At 57.9% G+C, this 18,529-nt stretch overlaps 4 protein-coding genes across 4 annotated transcripts; all 4 read right to left on the bottom strand.

The window, feature by feature from the left end:
* Positions 1 to 69: 69 nt before the first annotated feature.
* GGTG_03043 (hypothetical protein) lies at positions 70 to 3,278 on the bottom strand. The gene is made up of 2 exons (XM_009220821.1): positions 1,368 to 3,278; positions 70 to 1,296 (listed from the first exon to the last, which is right to left on the bottom strand). The coding sequence occupies exons 1-2, from the start codon at positions 2,762 to 2,764 to the stop codon at positions 999 to 1,001; spliced, it is 1,695 nt and encodes a 564-aa protein (XP_009219085.1). The 5' UTR covers positions 2,765 to 3,278; the 3' UTR covers positions 70 to 998.
* A 937-nt stretch (positions 3,279 to 4,215) lies between these two features.
* GGTG_03042 (hypothetical protein) lies at positions 4,216 to 4,622 on the bottom strand (the record flags this gene model as incomplete). Its single annotated transcript, XM_009220820.1, has 1 exon — positions 4,216 to 4,622. One exon carries the CDS (start codon positions 4,620 to 4,622, stop codon positions 4,422 to 4,424), a length of 201 nt encoding a protein of 66 aa, XP_009219084.1. The 3' UTR covers positions 4,216 to 4,421.
* Positions 4,623 to 6,180: 1,558 nt separating this feature from the next.
* GGTG_03041 (hypothetical protein) lies at positions 6,181 to 7,213 on the bottom strand (the record flags this gene model as incomplete). Its single annotated transcript, XM_009220819.1, has 2 exons — positions 6,181 to 6,357; positions 6,887 to 7,213. The coding sequence occupies 2 exons, from the start codon at positions 7,211 to 7,213 to the stop codon at positions 6,181 to 6,183; spliced, it is 504 nt and encodes a 167-aa protein (XP_009219083.1).
* A 4,698-nt stretch (positions 7,214 to 11,911) lies between these two features.
* Positions 11,912 to 18,487, bottom strand: GGTG_03040 (fatty acid synthase subunit alpha). The gene is made up of 3 exons (XM_009220818.1): positions 17,515 to 18,487; positions 12,491 to 17,436; positions 11,912 to 12,409 (listed from the first exon to the last, which is right to left on the bottom strand). Exons 1-3 carry the CDS (start codon positions 18,032 to 18,034, stop codon positions 12,290 to 12,292), a joined length of 5,586 nt encoding a protein of 1,861 aa, XP_009219082.1. The 5' UTR covers positions 18,035 to 18,487; the 3' UTR covers positions 11,912 to 12,289.
* Between the last annotated feature and the right edge of the window lie 42 nt (positions 18,488 to 18,529).

Below are 18,529 nucleotides of genomic sequence, written 5' to 3'. Positions count from 1 at the left end.
ATAAGGAGGGGTGCTGACCTGACTGCCTAGCTCATGCAGAGCCTCAGGGTGGTAGCTGGTCATATGCAACAAGTTAGCGTAGTAGGTAGTGTGTCTCGGTTCAAGGCATCGGGACATGAGGCGTCAGGCTGTGCGTAGCTTGAATGGATCAAATTCTCGTATTTTTTTGTGTGTTTGCTTGTAGTTTGCTGAGCCCCTCCGCAGAGAGGACGAGTAGAGTATGTGGTAGGTAGTTGACGAGAAAAAGAAACTGAAAACAAAAGAAATGGTGGTGATGGTGTACGATCACCCCTGTCGTGTCGTGCCTGAGCAAGAATGAGACCTTCCCAGACGCCTGCGTGCCCATCAGTCAAACCAGTATCCTCCCGGGCCAAGTATGCCAGATTATCCTCCTGAAAAATAAAAAAAACTCCCATGGTCCAGTGTAAGCCCCCAAGACGGCAAAGAAATCCGGTACAAAGTAGAAATGAGTCATTAAGGCCGTTGTTACATGAAAACAAGAAACAAGCATTAGTGCGGGGTTGACAGAGATGAGTGAGAAAAAGAGAGAAAGCACAAGGAAAAAAGCCAGACCCGAGCGCCCACGTTCGCTTTTTGGTAACCGTCAAAGAGAGGAAAAAGAAAAAGAAAAGAAAACGGTGGGATGGCCCGCCTTTCACCGCCGAGCTCCCTGTGAGAACTGTTGGATAGCTGCTGCTGTTGCCGCTGTTTTTGCCCGCTGTTGTAAGGCGACTTTGGTGTCAATCTGCGTTTCCGCTTCGCTCACACCAGGAGGGGTGTCCAAAGAGTTTCCACTCCGGATACTCCCCCCTCGACGCTGAAAGAAATACGCAGCAAAGCGTGGAGAGTATCTGGAGGAAAACAGAAAAAAGAAATGTGCGAGGCGAAGCCAGGAAACGCCGTGTAGCCGATAAAGGAAATGCAAGATTAGACAATTTGGTACAGTTGGTGAATGTTGGTGTCGTCAGATGAGTAAAAATGTTCGGGAGTGCACCCGATCAGTAGGCTGGGACGGGGACGGCGTGTCTGTGCCGCTGGTAGTCGTGCTCGTAGCCGGAGTAGCCATATCCGTCTTCGTGTTTGCCGTACTTTTCTCCGTGAGGAGCCGGCTTGGAGGGCGACGTGGATCCTGCCGAGTTCCTCCGGCCAAAGACCTGGCGGATGAAGGCCTTGGGCCCGACCGAGTCGAGGTTCACGGTCCGCGACGTCAGCGGGATGCGGTGCATCTTGGGCGTCTGCCACCGCTCCTTGATGCAGTCGTCGACGAGAGCGATGAGACCCGTGGCCACGATGACGCTGGCAGGAGGGATTTGCGTTAGAATAATCCATGTTTGCGTAGCAACAGAGAAGAGAGACAGGATACTTACTCAGCAACGTCAGTCATGGCGTCAAGCACACTCTCGTCGTTGATCCACATGTGGCAGGGCGGAACCCAGCCGCCGGCCTCCTCGTCATCGGCCACCTGGATGGGGGAGCGAGTCTCGGGCACGATATGGGCGACAACCGTGGAGTCGCCCTTCTTGGCGGCGCCGCCATCGCGCACTAGGTGGAAGGACACGGCGCCGGTGTGCTTGTCCGTCGTGCGCCTCCACGAGTACTTTTGGCCCCACCACTCAAAGTCGTAGCGCTTCGAGTCGGAGCTCGACTTGCCGCGACGCTCAATCTCGATGCGGGCGTAGTTGCTGAACTCGAGCTTGATGATGTTGGTGGGAAGGGCTGGGGTTGCCGTCTTCTTGGCCGCGGCACCCCAGAAGGGGGGCTCGTGGTCCGAAGACGAGGAGCTCCCGCTTGAGCCGGGCCGTTTGCTGCCGGCCATGGTGGCGGTGGCGGGGCTGGACTGCACACGCTTGGACTGGGGGCGGGACGAGAAGTTCTTGAAGGCGCTGCTCACGGCGCGGGGGAGCGACGGGCGCGCAGCCTCCTGGCGCTTCTCGGCGGGCATCGCAGCCGAAGAGGAGGTGGAGCAGCTCGAGTCCGAGGCCGCGGCTTCCCGGCCGTCCTTCTTGGAGGAGGCGGGAGTGGCGGGCGAGGCGAACTTGCGCTTAGAGTTGCAGACCTCGCGGCCCGAGTCGCGGCAGTAGCGGCGCAGAGAGAACTCGCGGCGGGCGAGATCGTACATGCGCAGGTGGAAGAGCTGGGCTGCACCCCTGCGGCGGCTAGAGCGGACGGGGGTGTCGACACGCAGGTTCATGTTGCCATCAGACGTGAACTCGTCGTGGCGGATCGAGAGCCGGTTCAGGCTGGGGAAGAGTTTGGCAAACTCGTTGGGAGTCGTGGGTCTGACGTTGGGCTCCACAACCTCGTGGCGGTACAGGGGCAGGGGCGGGATCTCATCGTGGCCGCTGGACCGCTGCGAGTGGGCATCATCGTCCTCCTCATCCACCAGGTTGGCCTGGGACGGGCTGGTCGATGCGTACGTGTCGACAGAGTCGCGGGGGTGCACGCAGGTGCCAGGGGAGAGATCCTCATAAGAGGAATCACACCAATCCTCCCGGTACTCATCCGTGATGTGCTGAGGCTCCCGGCGAGGCTGCTGCTGATGAACTACGGGCTTGGTGGTAGGGCCGCTTGGTTTTGCGGTCCTGACATGAGAGCCATGAACCGAGTTGGCGATGGTGGTGGCATTGCTGCTGCTGCTCTCATAAGACTCGGTACTCCTGGTGCCATGGGAGTCCCGGGTCGAGGTGCTCTTGGAGCTCTTGGAGCTCTTGGTAGAGCTCTTGGTGCTCTTGGTAGAGCTGGGAACCCTTGTTAATGAGGGCATGGTGTCGGCGGTTGTGAGGTGTGTGAGGGTGGTTTAGGGGGGTTGGGGAAGGCAGGATGGCTGCTTGTTGCTGAGGACCGACTGCCGAAAGAAGCGGGATGGTGACGGGCAGAGGAATGGCGAGGTTATATATCCCGACGCGAGAAGCGAGGCCCGTCCCGGGTGAGAAGCGATTCGAGGACGCGGGACAGGTCAGAGGGGTGGGTTAGGCGCCGACGAGGCAAACCCAAGGATTGGCCCTCGAGGAAGGCCGACTGGGGAGGACGTGATGTCGTCTAGACAGGGGTGGATGACAACGAAGAGTTGTTGGGCTGGATCGGGACCGTGACGAAAAAAAAAAACGCCAGGGCCGCGTCGGAAGCACGGGGAAAGTCGACGTGGGCAGCTGCAAGTGGGATAGCACGCATAGACAGTCAGGCAGCGTCTTGGGGGCTGTTGTGGTTGGATGGTAGAGGTCGCGGAGGAAAACAAGGGCACGTAGACACGTTATAGATGATACAGAAAGAAGGCTAAGGCTTGCTTGTCACAATACAGGTACAGGGAGCAGATATACAAACTGGAAGGTGGAGAAGAAGGAGGAGGAAGAAACTGGGAGGATTCACAGTGAAGTACATGACGGTCAGCTAACGACGGACCAGAAGTTGGGTGACACCCACGAACATCCATGGCGTGTGGAGGTACCACGCCGCCGCCCAGGGGTATGCCTAGGCAGGCGGGCATCCCCTGTCAAAGGGCTCAAAAACCCACCGACGTTTGCACTCCATGGGGCGCCTCCACATGTGCTAGAGCTTTCCATCCTGGGCTTTGAAAGCAGTACCTCCCGCCCACGGGCCCTCGCGGGTGAGAAAGGACAGCGTTTGGGGGCGTGGGTGGGTGGTCGAAGGAGGGGTGTGTGGGAACAGAACGGGGAGGGAGGAGGGAGGGCGGTGGGCGGCGGGCGACGCAGACCGGCCAGCGTGGTGGCCGTGAGGTTGGGAGAAATGGATGGCAGAGGGATGTGGTCGTGTGCGAGCGAGTGTGGGCTGTGAAGGCGCGCTGTTGAGCCAGGTGGGCGTGGTTCTATCCAAGGGGGTACGGTGCCTCGTCTGAACGAATGGGAAGTGGGACGCGGGACGCAGGAAGGGACGGTGACTTTGCTAGCGGGCTGCCCAGCGCGCTGCGGCGAAGTCACAGGTTCACCAGTCATCATGTCACCGTGCAGTTTTTTTTTTTCTTCACTCAACAAGCAGAGGAGCAATAAGCGTGCATCCTCTTGGCCCACCTTTGACTCTTTGTCGGCGGGCAGCCCCACCCTAGGCAGATCCTGGACCCCAGCAGGAGCCAGTCCCGCACTGCCGCGGGTGCGCTTTTGAGATCTTCAACCGCCCGCGTCTTCGGAACTTTCGGTTTCGGTCGTCGATGGACCTTGTCCCGATCATGGCTGAGGCCTGGCAGACAAGCCACGGCTGCCCAATCGGTTCGCGGGGGGCCAAAACGGCGCGCGGGATGCGATGCGCGCGACAATCGTTTTGCCCGCCGCCGGAATTGATGAATAATTCCCTGTATCCGGTGTGGTTTCGCAAGAATAGCCGATCAAGCGCCCGTCTGCCAAACGGAAGACGCCGTTTGGTCGCTGGCCGTGGTCATCAGATGGCCTTCTGGCTTCTGATGGCTGCAGTCAATTGAGTCCCCGGAGCCTGCTGGTGGCCTGTGCCAATTGTGCCTGTTCGCCAAAAAGCGCTGCGAGTGGTGCGCCCACAGGGCCGTCAACAGGCCACAGCAGCTGCGAGTAACACCACATCGCTGCGGCCCAGCGCACAATCCCGCCGCCGCTGCCGCGAACACACGAGCCCCAGCTGGAAGCGTCGAGAGCACGCATGGCGCGCCAATAATGTAACGGTGGGGGTTCGAGTCATGGATTATGTGATCGTTTACAGGCGATTGCCCCAGCACTTTGCTTCCCTGCCACGCCAGGTCCTAAAGATTGAGCAGAATTGTTAGTGCCGTCAGCTTTCTTATTTTTATTTTTATTTTTATTTTGCTGTTGTTATCCCTATTGTTATTCCTGTTTTTATTGGTGTTTTTTTATTCTTTCTTTGTTCTTGTTTTTATACATATTCCTGTTCCTATTCCCCGAAGCAACCGCTCGGGGGTTCTTTTGTGGTGGGCGTGCCTGCTTCGCGGGCGGCCTTGCGATGCGGTCAGTGGAACCTCTGTGTGATGTGGCAGTTGGCGGCTTTTGTCATGCTACAGCACGATGCGAGCACGATGTGAGCACATGCTGCTGGCCTGCAACCCCAGGCGTCTGCACCGCCCTCGCCGAGCACCAAATTTGGTCTCAACTCCGGGGCAGCCATGCCGTCGAGTGGAATCAAGGGCCCTGCTGCGGGCTCTGCTTCCCACGCTTCGCTTGTTTGCTGCGCCTAAAAACCGCGCAAGCAATCAAGACGTCTGTTCCGTCTCTCCGGGGCCATGGCACGCGTCATGCAAACACGAACAGACACGAATTTGATCAATTGCCCAATTGCTCACTTGCCTTCGTGTCTGCTCTTGGAAGTCTGCCCAGGAGGCCAGTCAGACCGCAGGCTGTTTCCCAATTCGAGCCAAGCCACATGGCCCCCCTCGAACGCCTCGCTTTTTTGCTTCTGCCCTTTTTGCGACAGGCCCTAGCGGCGTTTGGTTTGCCCTGTCGCAAGAGGCAGCCGGCCATGGAGCTCGCTCCGGGGCCGGCGGCGAGTCGTTGCTGGCACGCCTGGCACAGCGGCCAACGAGGCGGTCACGGGGCTTTTCTGGGTATCAGACACTTTTCCTGCTTGGGTTCGAATGCCTCGGGGTGCCGAACCCGTCCAATCAGTGGCCTCAATCACGGGCGCGGCATTCCTCCAACAGGTCCCCGGTGACAGGCCTTGGATCCGAAAAGCGGATAGGCACTTGACCGACCCGTGGAGCTGGCTCCCTTTCCGAGGGTCACTTGGGGGTTATTTTGGTGAGCGGGCGCTGTTGACGTGGCAGATGGCGGGCAGCTCTATTTAATTCTTTCCATATTTATCCTCCTTGTTCTGGCGGTATGAGCCAGCGGCCCACCCAAACTGGGCTTAGTTCCTGGACCTCGTCCCCTCGTCCTCCGCAAGGGCTAGCGGCAGGCAGGATCAAAGGCGGGCCTGGCGGGCTGCTTGCTGGGAGGATCGTTTACGCTTGGGATGCTGCTCCAACGGCCAAGCCGAGGGATTGCTGCCCGACCTGGGTAGTCCGCGGTGTCGGTGTCTTCCCTAGCCCCGTCACGGCAAGCGTCTCCCCCACGGCGACAACGCCGAGACGAGAAAGCCGTTGTCAAGGAAGGCCCCCGTTCCGTTCCTGGCAATCCCGAGACATGGCGAGCGCTGCAGTCGTCCCGCTCCGGATTGGCGCACGCACTCTCGCTGGCCCCATCTTGGCTCCTACGCTGGCTCCTCTCCTGCCTCCTCTCTGGCTCCTCTCTGGCTCCTCTCTAGCTCCTCTCTGGCTCGCTCTCCCCTCTTGACCCTCTCGCCCGGGCCGGATCGGGGTTTGATCTCGCGCATCGGCCGACCGCCATTTTCGTTTTGCGATTCCTGACGTCGTCGAGGTCGCCAAGCCTGTCAAAATCAAGCGTCGATCACTGGAAATTCTTGGATCAGACAAATCCCCAACCCCGTGCGTGCTGCACTTGGACACACAATCTGCGGTGTGAGTGAGAGTGACGGAGAGATGGATTCGGCATTTTAACCGTAAACCTGGTGCGTCATTTGTGTCACTCACTCACCCGCCCTGACAAGGGCCACTGCGCGGGGGATATTGATGGCATGTACTGTAGGAGCACTTCTGAGTAGAGGTGGTGGCCGGGCGACGGTGATAGGGCTGGGCTGAAGTAACAGCAGAACCCAGAACCCTCACACAAAGCATGGCGACCCGCACTACCAAAGCTACCGGCGCATGGGTGGCATGCGCGTCGTCCCCTATATCACAGGTGATACAGTGAGTCGCAGGCCTGTGTATCCCTCCTCCCGCAACCGAACCCCTCCGAACAACGTGGGCGGCCGATGCGTAATGCACTTCAAAACTGCAGGCCCTCAAGGAGAAAATGCACGCCAGGCTGGGGCCAGTCATGCCGTAAATCGGACGCACTCTGCAGCGTTGGCAAGCTCTGATTGGCACGCCACTGCCGGCGACGTCCACTGACTGGCCTGCCCGCACCTTCCTTGTTGGTTGGGTTCCACGTCCCCTGCTCTGCTTCCATGCGCCTTCTCTCGGCTGCGCATTCCGTTTGGTTCCTCTGCCCCTCTGCTCCTTCGCCCTCCGTCTCAACACTCCAGAATGGGGCTGTCCTGTTGCGACGGGCCGTGATTGGCTGTCGACGTCCTGAAGCACGGTGCCCGCGCAAAAATTAGAGACGGTGGTGACATCGTAACAACAAATCCATCGTCCCTCAATCACTGGGCGCATCGAAGCCATTTGTGCAGTTCCTCCCCGTCTTCTCCCAGTGTCTGTACGACCTGCCAGAGCCTATGAGCGAGGCAGCGATGCACGGCTGGCATCCACGAGACCTGCCCGGTCGAGAAGCAAAGGTGTGACAATGCCCTTGGTGGGCGAACCACAGCCCGGAAGTTCCGGCAGGCGAGATCACGGGTGAAGAAGGCAACTAGATCGGCTCTCTTCCCCACGCAAGCTGTGCTGCCATCTACGCGTCTCACAGCCTAGCACTCTCCCCAAAGTACCTACATAGGGTGGCCAGCATACGCACACACGCACACACACACACATACACACACACACTGTAGCACCGCTTCCTCAAGGCACAAACAAAAAATAAGCAAGTCTGATACGGCCCTGCAAGCCACCCTTCTCCTCCCGCACCTCCTGGTTCGCTGGACGACAGCCGCTGTGCTTCCCCAGTTCCATGCCCAGTAGCACACATTCTGTCACTACTGGGTTCCCTTGTCAGGTCACAAGACCTAGGACATGCTCCCCCACGCAGCAGCGGAGTCGCTCAGCCGTTATTCAATCTATGCAGTGTCACCAAAGTGCTAGCTTAGACAACCCAACTGACCTAATGCAATGATCCTCAAAGTCTCACGCTTCACTGCCTCCAGGTCTCGATCCCCGGGCTCAGCCCGCCATGAGCTAGGAGCAGCCGGAACGACGATGCGGCAAGAGCCCCTTATCGCCTGCCTGGGGCTCCGTCCAAGTCGTCCGATTACATTTTCTGTTTGTGTGCTCGCATAGTCACCTACATGTCCCACACAACGCTGTTCCATCCGCGGAAAGCCGTTTTGAGAGCCCAACCATCGTCGCATACGCATATCCCCCCCGTCGATGCCCCCAATCAGCACTTAGTGGGACAAGGCCGACAATGGAGCGGCTCTCGGTACGACAAATGCACCACCAACCACCCTTCTCTGCTCTACCAATATTTTCGGGCAGCAAGCATGAATCAAGACCTCTCCATGGCTATGGGCCCGAGCCGAGCTCGCGATAACCCCCCCCCCATGTGAAGCTGACGGGTCCCATCAAATAATGGGGTAGAACGGAGACGGCCATTGTTTGCGGCCATGACAGACGCTCGCTCGCTTGAGTTGACCACCTCATTCATGTGTCCGCTCGATCATTTCCCTCCTCAGCCTTGGCTCACAACAGTCCCCTCCATCTAGGGCTTGCTGCTGCTACCATGAACCAACAAAACAGGGCCGCATGCCACGAGACACCGGGCCTAAACCCCTTCGGCAGCAGAAAAAAGCTGAGCGCGGTGCCACTATCTGCATACCACCCACTAACCTCACCGGCCTCGCTTCACTGCTGTTGTCTCGTTGTCCCCGCGGGCCATCCCTTCCTCCCTTCCTTCATGTCCCGCTGCCAGCGCATCCGGCGTTGAATAGACGCCGACGCCGACGCTGCCGGGGTGGTAGCGCATGTCTCTCCCAGGAGATGCTATTATGCTTTCCGGGATTGTCTGTTATTGTCCCTGCCATCTCTTCTCCCCCACGCATACAACGCCGCGGGGCCAATCTATACCTGCCGGCCCGGCTTTTCCACTGCCACGCGTTGCTGCCCCACGAGCCTCGCTGTGCAACTCTGATTGAAGGACACGGGTGTCGTTCCTCTCACCTGTACCGCCCGATAGACGAAAGGGGAGCAATGTGGGCGTCTTGGCTAACATTGGGGCCATTGCAGACAGGAGGGGCCTAGCCGCCGCAAATCAACGCCCGGAGCTACTGCTGCTGCCGCTTGCTCGTCCCATCAGATGCGGTAGTGTCTGTGCTGGCTGGTTGGGGGAAGCATTGGCGAGGGACCACAGTGCTGGCTGGACCACAGTGCTGGCTGGACCTTTGTGCGTCTCCCTCTTCCAAGGTCGCAGTGCATCTATCCCCCCGTCCATCCACAGCAAACGCCAAACCCCCTCGGGCCATCAGGCCGACGTGTCTCCCGGAGATATGCGGGAAAGTGCCTCTCCGTGTCAGAGCTTCCCGCGGCGGGCCCATCTCCGGAAGGGAGTAGGACCCAGCCAGACGAGCGGGATCCTGGACTGGACGGGAACGACGTGATCGTCAAAACCCGGGATCGATCGGCGGCAGTCCCATCGGGCTTGTTCTTGGGGGACCGACCCGGGCTGCGGCTTGTGAAAGCTTTGCGTGTTTTTTTTTGTTTTTTTTTTGCTGGTTGTCCGACGGCCCACGTAGCAGCTCCCGTCTCCCTGTTGCGCTTGTGTAAGGGGAAGTCAAGACAATCGATAGCACAGAGAAAATCAGCCCGAGAAACCAGGAACTAGGGAGCCGACAACTCACTCGACTACGTCATGGGAACGGAAAGATTTTTTTTTGTTTCTCACTCGCATAGAGCCCAATTCCACAAACAGACAAGGGAGCAAATCGCGTCGCCGGTTCGCAAAGCACACAAAAGGGGTTCGGGGCAGGTACGCACATGCCGAGGTGAGCTGGCTCTTCTCGGCCGGGGAACGTGGACACCTAATTGTGCTTCTTGGGGGGAGGGAGGGCCCGCCAACAAACACATGGCGTCAGCAGAGAGCCGAGAGGGTTGAAAAAATGGGACGACGATCCTTCTTTTTTTTGGTCACGTCCAACCCCTGAGAGTCCTTTCCCCATCTAGGTGTTGGGAGGGGATCTGCCCCCCCAGTCTCGACATGGCCCAGCGGAACGGACACGAAGCAATGTGCAGAAGTACCATCAGCAGCAGCAGCAGCGAAGCTGGGCATGACGAGAGAGAATAACAGACAGCCCGGCATGGGAGCCAGTCCGCGAACCCCGGCAAGGGAGATCGGCTGGCTGCTAGGGTCCGCGGAAGACGGGAGCATGGCGCGTTGGGCATACCTACCTTGCCTTTAGTGTGGACTTTTTTTTTTCCCTCGCGCTCACATCCTAACCAGCTGGTTCCATACACGGCCTCTCTTCTCCCCCCACTAAGGACCGTTGAGGAAAAGGGGGAGGATGGTTGGTGGGGGGTGGTGTGGTAGAAAGGACGAGAGCATGTAGGGTAGAGGTGGTAGACGAGGAAAAACAGGAGGCCATTGACCAGCCAGAATGTCACGCTGCTCGCCTCGTCTTGGGTGAGCCATTCACATCTCGAGCGCAATCAAATGCCGAGACATCTCCCATTGAGTCCACGTCGAGGAGACGCGAAGAAGAGGAGAGAGAGGAAAAAAAAAGGATGCCCGATGGATGTGCTTCCCGTCCTCGCTGCTTGGGACTGGCCTATCTCGATTGGGCTGATACCCCCCATCACCTCTAGAAGCTAGCAGAGGTCGAGACGAGGGGAGGGGTACCGTGACGATACGCTAGACGGAGACAAAAACCTATGCAAACCGTTATGCGATCGCATTCTGATTGGGCTGCCTGCGTGGTTGCACTGCACCAGAACAGCCGTTTTGATTGGATAGTACGATGCATGGCAGGTAATAATCGAGCAATGGATGGCACGCCCACCACAAAAAGACGATGGTGGTCCACCTGAACAGAAAGGCGCCCAGTGCAGGTCCTAGAATATCAGAATTGTTAACGTGGCAGGAAGGATCCAGCCCCTCCAGAAATTGGGATAGGAACAAGAATAAGAAAGGAATAAAACAGGAAAGAAATAGAAAGATAAGCGAGAAGAAGAATAAGAAGACAAAAAGATAGCAAGGAAAACAGGAAGAAAGCCTCATAGCACTACAATTCTCATCCCTAGGACCAGTAAGACTGCCATATTTTTAGTGGGCGGGGTCGGCGGCAGCAAAGAGCTCATCTCCAAGTGGCGTTCCCACGGCCTGCACTTGGGCTGGCTTCTAGATGCCGTCTTTTCCAACAAGAAAAAAAAGCCGTACCACACACACACCCCATCCCGATAATCAAGGCGGGCGAGGGACGAAGAAGAAGAAAAGTGCTATTTTTTTTTTTCGTGCGCCTCCTCGGCTGATGGGGTGGTGGGTGACAGACAGGCTTGGTGGGCCGGCCTGGCTGGTTGGGCCAGGCCAGAATATGGGGAAATCGAGGGGTGGAAAATGGAGGGTGGGAGGGTGTCAGCCACGTCTCCAGCAGAACGCTCCAATCAGTCCCCGTCCCCTCTGCTCCTACCCTCCCTCCCCTCCCCACGACTTCAGGATTGCCGGGTTTGTTTCCCTCTGCAGGAGAGGGAAAAGAAAATGTCGCAGTCGGATTGGATTGGATTGGACGGTTCGACGCCGGAGCAGTGGTGGTGGGATGCCGTCCAAAAATGGTGCTTTTTGCCGCTTTTGGGGAGGAGGAGGGAAGGCGAGACTGGACGCAATCAGCCAACCATCTTCATCCCCTCTACCCGAGCCATCTGAGGGGTAGGCCGCAATCAGCCCACACGAAACCTCGACGGCGTCTTGTTCAATCTCGATCCGTCTCGGCCTGGACTCGGCCTGCAGTCATCATGCCACGAGCTATCGCCCAAGCGTGGGTGGTGAGAGTGAGAAGGGCGCACTTTAGATCCGCGCCGTTTTTGAAGGTGTCGCATTGCTCTCATCGTATAGTATTCGTATCATGGTTGCCACATGAACCATGCCACCAAAGAAAAACCTCTCCGTGATTATCGAGTGCGGGCGTGGGGGCTTCATGATCCTGGCTTCAACGCCGACGACAAACGAGGGTCCTACCATAGCACCAAGGTAAACGCTCTCTCCGTTCGCGCCTTGAGCTATGGGGCGAGAATGAAAGGACTCACTGGAGCAACAACATGCTCTTTCTTGTTCTCACTATCTTGTACCATGTTACCTCACTTCATTCCCAAGTCTCTATTCCGATTAGTCTATAAATCATGTCCTTGCTTCCTATGCTCCTCCTTGTCATCCTTGGTATGAGTCGCCCCGGAAATGCTGTCGTGGGACATGAATAACAGCAAGTAGCATGCTCCAGCAAATTAAACCCATTACGAAAGGCCGAGGTAAACATGACAACCACCGCAACGCCAACTGAGCCTTTTTCTACTCTAGCTTAGGGCCTATCGCCTAAATCATGCGTGACAGACCAAATAATTTTACAGCTGAAAATCGTGAGAACCAGCAAAAAGGACACTAGCTTAGGCGCTGACGACAGACGACACCGCAATGGCGACAGCCTGGGTATCAGTGTGCGAGATGGAGACGCTGACATCCTTAACCTTGGCGTTCTGAGCAGCCTTGGCAGCATCACCGTGAAGCTGTAACATGCGTAGTTAGCAACTGTTGCTAGAGAATGGGATAACGAGAAGCAAAATGGGATGTGTGCGTCATCAACTCACCAGTACAGTGGGGGCACCGTAGCTGTTCCTCACAATCTCAATATCCTTGAGCGGAGCGCCTGCACCCTTGCTTTCAACCCCCAGCGACTTGAAGACGGCCTCCTTGGCAGACCACCGTCCGGCGAATGCCGCCCGAGGGTTCGCACTGCGCCTGCAGTACTCGATCTCCTGAGCAGTGAAGTTGCGTTCCACAAAAGTATCATTGTCGATGTTGATACCCTCAATGTCCTCAAAGTCAACTCCGACCCTGTTGGTCTTGCTCTGGACCTGCGCCGCGAGGGCCTCCACCATCTCGATCGTGCTCTTGGACTGGGGCTTCTCAGCCGATGTCTGCTTCATGAAGTCGCTCGGGAAGGTGAGCTGGCCCGTCTTCTTGTTCTCCTTGACCCTGGCATCCGGATTGAGGAGCACCTGGCTCAGCTGCTCGTCCGTGTATGGAGACTTGTCCTTGGCCACGAATAGAGAGTGATTGATCATGCCGCTGTGGAAGAAGCGGTAGGCCTTCTTCTGCCTGGCCTCGACCTTGACGCGGTATTCGTCGTACTGGGCCTTGTCCAGGGTGGCGAAGAGGTACTTGGGGTGCACACCGATCGCCTGAGCACCCTTCTGGCCGAAACCGAAAGACGTGACCGAGAATGCCTTGATGCCGTCCGTCTGCAGGCTGCGGCTGGGATAGACGATGTAGTCAAACTGCTCCATCACCTGGTCCACGTTGTCCGCGTTGCGGTTGCCAGGAACCAGACCGGTGTTGAGCACCTGCAGACAACCGTTCATCATCCAAGCACCAGCAGCACCCTTGGGGTGACCAGTGAGGTACTTCTGGAAGATACCGAGGACCGCATTGCCCTTCTTGCGACCGAGGTGGGCAAGCTGCTGGCAAATGACCGACGACTCGTTCTTGTCGTTGGCCTTGGTCGACGTGCCGTGGAACGAGGCGACGTCAAGGTCATCAATCGTCAGACCCCATGTTGCCAGGGCACCGCGGAGAGGAGCAATGCTGGGATCACTCTTCCAGAAGTGGTTTCCGAGGCTGCGCAGAACCTCCTTCTCCTGCCTGGCAGCCTCCTTCTCAATGTGATGCGTGCGCTCCGAGACATATTCCTTCTCGTCGAAGGCCTGGTCGGTGCTCCGCATGGCTGCAACCTCCTCTGAAAGGAAGTCAAGCTCCGACTCCTTCCAGTTTGCGACCTGTCGCTTGCGGATCTGGATCTGCCGGCGACGGTAGTTGATATCGAGCAGAGGTGAAGGGAACTTGCTGGCATTTTCCTTGGCAGTGGTCAGGACGCCTTGGCCGGGGGCCGGCACGGAGCGGCCAATCTTGTCGGATGCCGTCGTAGTGAGGGCCAGAATGCCGTAGATCGGAACGCCCATGTCGAGGGCAAGCTTAGCAGTCATGATGACCTGAACACCACAGCCCTGCGACTCCATGAAGCCGTTTCGGGTCGTCGTCGTCGGGCGTGACATCTCCTTGGGGGTGCGGCCGTGTTCAAACTCATCCACCGCGTTGCTTGTGGCCTTCATGTTGGCAAACTCGTACGAGCCTTCCTCGCCAAAATCATCGAAACCACCGACGAAGCAGACACGGGCCTTGCCCTCCATGATGGTCTCGTAGCCAATGTCCACCGACTCGACGGCGGTCGCGCAAGCGCCCACGGGGGTCTTGATGGGGCCCGAGGACGAGAGCAGAAGCATGTTGACCCAGGCGGCCATGGTGTTGATGAAAGACTCCTGGAGAATGTCGTTCTGGAGAGGCTTGTCCAAGAATCGGTCACGATGCATGCCCCGAAGAGCAGCAGCGCCACCCATCCCAGAACCGACGCAGTTGCCGACCTCAGATACGTGGACGTACTTGTAGAACTCGTACGGGTCCGTGATACCTGCCGAGAGAAGGGCCTCGACAGTTGAGACAAGAACAAAGAGAGCCACTGGGTCGACCTGGGAGATGATGTCGTCGGGCACGCCATACCGCTTGGCGTCCCAGCCCGTGGGGATTTGGCCGGCCACCAACCTGTCGAACCGGAGTGCTTTGGGAATCCAAAGGCCGGCACCCTTCTTGAGGCGGACGGTGTACTGGTCCGAGTCGGGGATCTCGAAAATCTCGACCTTGTCGCCATGCTCGCGCTTGAACTCCTCGGCCGTGTCCTTGGATGCCTCGAAAGGCTCGAGGTCTTCCTCGATGACGACCTCGTGAAGCAGTTGCTTCTTGTTGGGATCGTATCCACCGAACAGCTCGGGCTCGATGAGACGGATGCCCGAGTGCTCCAGGATGAACTTCTCGTACTTGGACTTGATGTCCTTGTCATCGACAGGCTCACCAGACTTGCCGTCGACCCAGCCCGAGTACGGCCGGCCCTTGATGAAACCGTTGTGATTCTTGATGAGGCCCATGATCCAGGCCATCTCGATGCAGCCCTCAAGGGAGAACTCGCCGTAAGCCTCCATCTCCCATCGAGTGCGCGAGTTACCCCAGGGGCCGACTTCAGCAAAGCCAGTGACGACGACCACCTTCTCCAGGTCCACCATGCCCTTGAGCCTGTCGTTGAGAGGGGCAACCTCCTTCTCCCACTCGGGGATGTGAGGAAAGTCGTACTTGATGTTGGCACGTGGCTCGACAACCTTCTTCTTGTAAAGATTCTCCGAGTTTGCGCCGTTTACGATCTTGTCCTCAATGGCAGTCTCCTTGGTCACAGCCTTGCGGATCTCACTGGTCTCCATAACGTCCTTGCGCAGCTTGGTCATGACGGTGTTCAGGTCGGGAATGAACTGAAGACCGCCGTTGAGGTCGGCAAACACCGGCTCGCTCTGGCACAGATCGACGATATCTGGCGACATGAGACCGAGGAGGTTGAACGCCATCTCCTGCTGTGAGAATGTGCGCACACCGAAGGCTTCAACACCCTCTGCGACGACGTTGTTGCCAGACATGAGACCAGTTCCACGGGTCCATCCGATGATGGCTCCGCAGATGGTGAGGTAGCTGCTCCAGTCCTCGGCGTGCCAGCGGTTGAAGAGGGTCTCGAGCGCGAGCTTGGACTCAGAGTACAAGCCGTCGCTGCCGAAGGTGCCATGGTTCGGGGAAAGAGGCAAGATGACTTGGGCAGGACGGGTCTCGAAGCCGCGGGTAGCCTTCTGGGTCTTGACAGAGCCAAGCAGCCGCAGGAGGTTGGTCAGCATGATGCGGTGGGCCAGCTCAGACTTGGAATCGATGCCGTCGATCTGGCGGCCGGTCTCGGAGATGGCTGCGAAAGGGACAACGAAGTCCAGATCCCAGCCGAGACCGTTCTTTGTGTCGTAGATGTAATCAACAAGAGCCTCGACATCCTGCTTGCTGCCCTGGTTGAACGGCACTACTACAAGCTGTGAACCGCGAGAGCCATACCTAGCGTACATGGCTTGGTAGTACTCCGTGACCTCACGGGAGAAGCGGCTGGTTGTGACAACAACATGGGCGCCACCAGCGATGAGACCCTGCAGGACCTCAGCGCCAATGGAACCGGCGCCAGCACCAGTCATGAGAGCGTACTTGCCAGCGTAGGTGACCCCCGACTTGGCAGCCTGCTCGAGGCAGTCAAGGTACGTGCCTGTGAGCTTCTTGCTGTAGTCCCACCCATGCATCGTCTTGCGGCGCAGGTGCAGGAAGGGGATTGTCTCAACCTTGCCCTTGTTGTGGCCAGGCTTCACACTAGTCCGCTTGCCACCCAGGCCCTTGCCGCCATCCTTGGGGATGATCTGGCTCTCATTCATCCCCAGAGAGCGAATGACATCGCTGTACAGCGACTTGATCTCAAGTTGGGACGTCTTGGACAATGTGTGCTGTTGCTTGATGAGCTTGTAGATGCGACCCAGATCGTTCTGGACCTTGGTGCGGTTGCCGTACTCAGAAATCTTGCCGCCGTCGGCCATCTGCTGGACGTAATGCTCGAGCTTGCGGCAGCTGGCTCGGGGGACTTCCTCGTAGACAAGGTTGCCGCGGCTGTCGACAGTGGTCTTCGGGCCAGTAGGTACAGCCACGTCCTTGTACACGGGCGAGACATCCAGGACGTCCCTGCAGTTGTCGATCAGCATGGTGCTAAGCTCCTTGGCAAGCTGGTAAGTTTCTCCGCGGTCGGTGGGGCAGTTGTCGATGTGGTACTGCATGAACTCCAGGAGCGTGGGGTTGGACCGGTTCATGATGGCGATACAGCGGCTTACGATCTCACGATCAACAGCCTTGAGCCTGCCGAAAAGGATGTCATAGTACATGCTCAGGGCATCCTGACGCACCCAATTCCAGTAGGAGTCGTAGACGCGGGCCTTCAGGGGGCTGAAAACGGGCTCGATGCCGGCGGCGTAGAAGTCGCCGTGCTCTGCCATCCAAAGATCCAGCTGACCCTGGAGAATCTTGGAGGACTCTTGCGAGGCTTGGAAGGCCTTGTCGCCGGCCCGCAGATCCATTTTCAGGTACCTGGCAAGAAGCTCAAGCTGCTGTTTGAACAGCGCCCTCTGGTCCTTGGTCAGGGCGTCGATGGCGGCGGGGTCCATCATCATGCCGCCGCCGCCGCCAGCCGCAGGTCCAGCAGCAGCAGCTGTGGACAGACTGACGCCGGCGTTGGACGCGTACTTTTGAGTAACGTCGTCCAGGAAAGACTTGGCGTCGCCCTCGGAGCCGAGACGAGCGGGAGGCTCCATCGTGATTCCGAGAAGCAAAACGCCATCTTGTCTTCCCGAGGCCAGGCCCCAACGTGTCTCCAGGTATTTCCTGGCGGCCGTGATGTTGAAACCACCGGGCATCTTAGAAGATATCAAACGGGCAATGAGAGCCTGTGACTGCTTGCCAAGGTTGCCGTCAAAAGTAACCTGCATCGCGGCACCAAGCTCATCCAGCGGGGTGTCCTCGGGCTTCTCTGGTGTTGTGCCGAACTCTTTACCTAGGTCGCCAAGAATCTCGTTCTGGAGGGTGGATTTCCCTGTGTGCGAAACATTCAAGTTAGAGACAATGCTAGAGTCTCGAGAGATGGGAGAGATTTGAGGTGTTGCAGACTTACCACCGACAAGGTCCTTGATGGCCTTACTGAGGGGAACCTCCAGGAACGGCTTCTTCAGCTTCTGTGCAATCAGGGCACGGACAATCTCGACGGCCTGGACAGGTGCGTCAGGGACCTGTGCAGCGGGACCTGCGCTCGGAGCCGGAGCGGCGGCCGCAACAGGGGCGGCGGAACTGGCAGCAGTGGGAGCGGCCGCGCTGCTGGAGCTTGCCGGAGTGGGCTCGGGCTCCTCCTCGATGGGGTCAACATCGTAGTAAATCTCCTTGGCGTCCTTGTTGTAGCACAGAATCTGGCGCTGAAGCGACTTGGCGGCGTCGAACACCTCATACTTGGAGGCGAGCGTCCTCCTGGCCATAACGCCTAGCGTGTCTGCCGGTCCAATCTCGACAATACGTTCTGCGGTCTTCTCGGCGAGGAAGACATCTTGTGTTTCAATCCACCTCACGGGAGAGGCGAACTGGTAGGCAAGCAGCTCGACGAGCAGCGTGTGAGCAAGCTCCTGCTCGATTTCGGGACGCATCTTGGGCAGAGGGTCTCTCGAGGAGCGGGCGGTGAGGGAGAGGAGGAGGTGAGGGCAGCCAGCGGGAGTGACGCTCCGGGTATCGTCTATTTGTTCGATTCTAGCATTCAAAAGCCCAGTCTGGTCGTGACAGGAGCGAGGGTTGATTGACCTGAGTCTGGTCTTTGTCGGTGGGGGAAAGGGGTCTAGAAGTGAGGGGACCTCTGAACGAGGACGAAATGCATGGAGGGGATGGCGATGTGTGGAGCAGCGTCACCCTGATGGTTTGTATGGACGGAAGATGGATGAAAGTTGTCCCACTACAACGGACCGTGGCGGGAACACGGGGATTCTAAACAGAGCAGATGAAGGCAGGAAAGGACAGCAGAGCTCGTCTATCTCTATACTCTCGCGGGAAGCAGCACTGGCGACGGCGAATTTTGGGGCAGCATCGCCGCTCACTTTTTTTTTCTCCATCTGTTTGTTGAACTGGAAATTGGGCGGCAGCAACGCCCC

This window comes from Gaeumannomyces tritici (assembly GCF_000145635.1).
Source record: "Gaeumannomyces tritici R3-111a-1 unplaced genomic scaffold supercont2.2, whole genome shotgun sequence".
Lineage (NCBI taxonomy): Eukaryota > Fungi > Ascomycota > Sordariomycetes > Magnaporthales > Magnaporthaceae > Gaeumannomyces > Gaeumannomyces tritici.
The sequence above is the reverse complement of the archived record's forward strand: the minus strand, read 5'-3'. Positions and strand labels throughout refer to the sequence as shown.

Excerpts from the sequence above, each read along its gene's own strand:
- GGTG_03043 (XM_009220821.1), bottom strand. The coding sequence starts at position 2,764 with ATGCCCTCATTAACAAGGGTTCCCAGCTCTACCAAGAGCACCAAGAGC. Across the intron at positions 1,297-1,367 it reads GCCATGACTGACGTTGCTGA|CGTCATCGTGGCCACGGGTC; the intron begins GTAAGTATCCTG and ends CCCTCCTGCCAG.
- GGTG_03040 (XM_009220818.1), bottom strand. The coding sequence starts at position 18,034 with ATGCGTCCCGAAATCGAGCAGGAGCTTGCTCACACGCTGCTCGTCGAG. Across the intron at positions 17,437-17,514 it reads CATCAAGGACCTTGTCGGTG|GGAAATCCACCCTCCAGAAC; the intron begins GTAAGTCTGCAA and ends TTTCGCACACAG. Across the intron at positions 12,410-12,490 it reads ACGGTGCCCCCACTGTACTG|CTTCACGGTGATGCTGCCAA; the intron begins GTGAGTTGATGA and ends CGCATGTTACAG.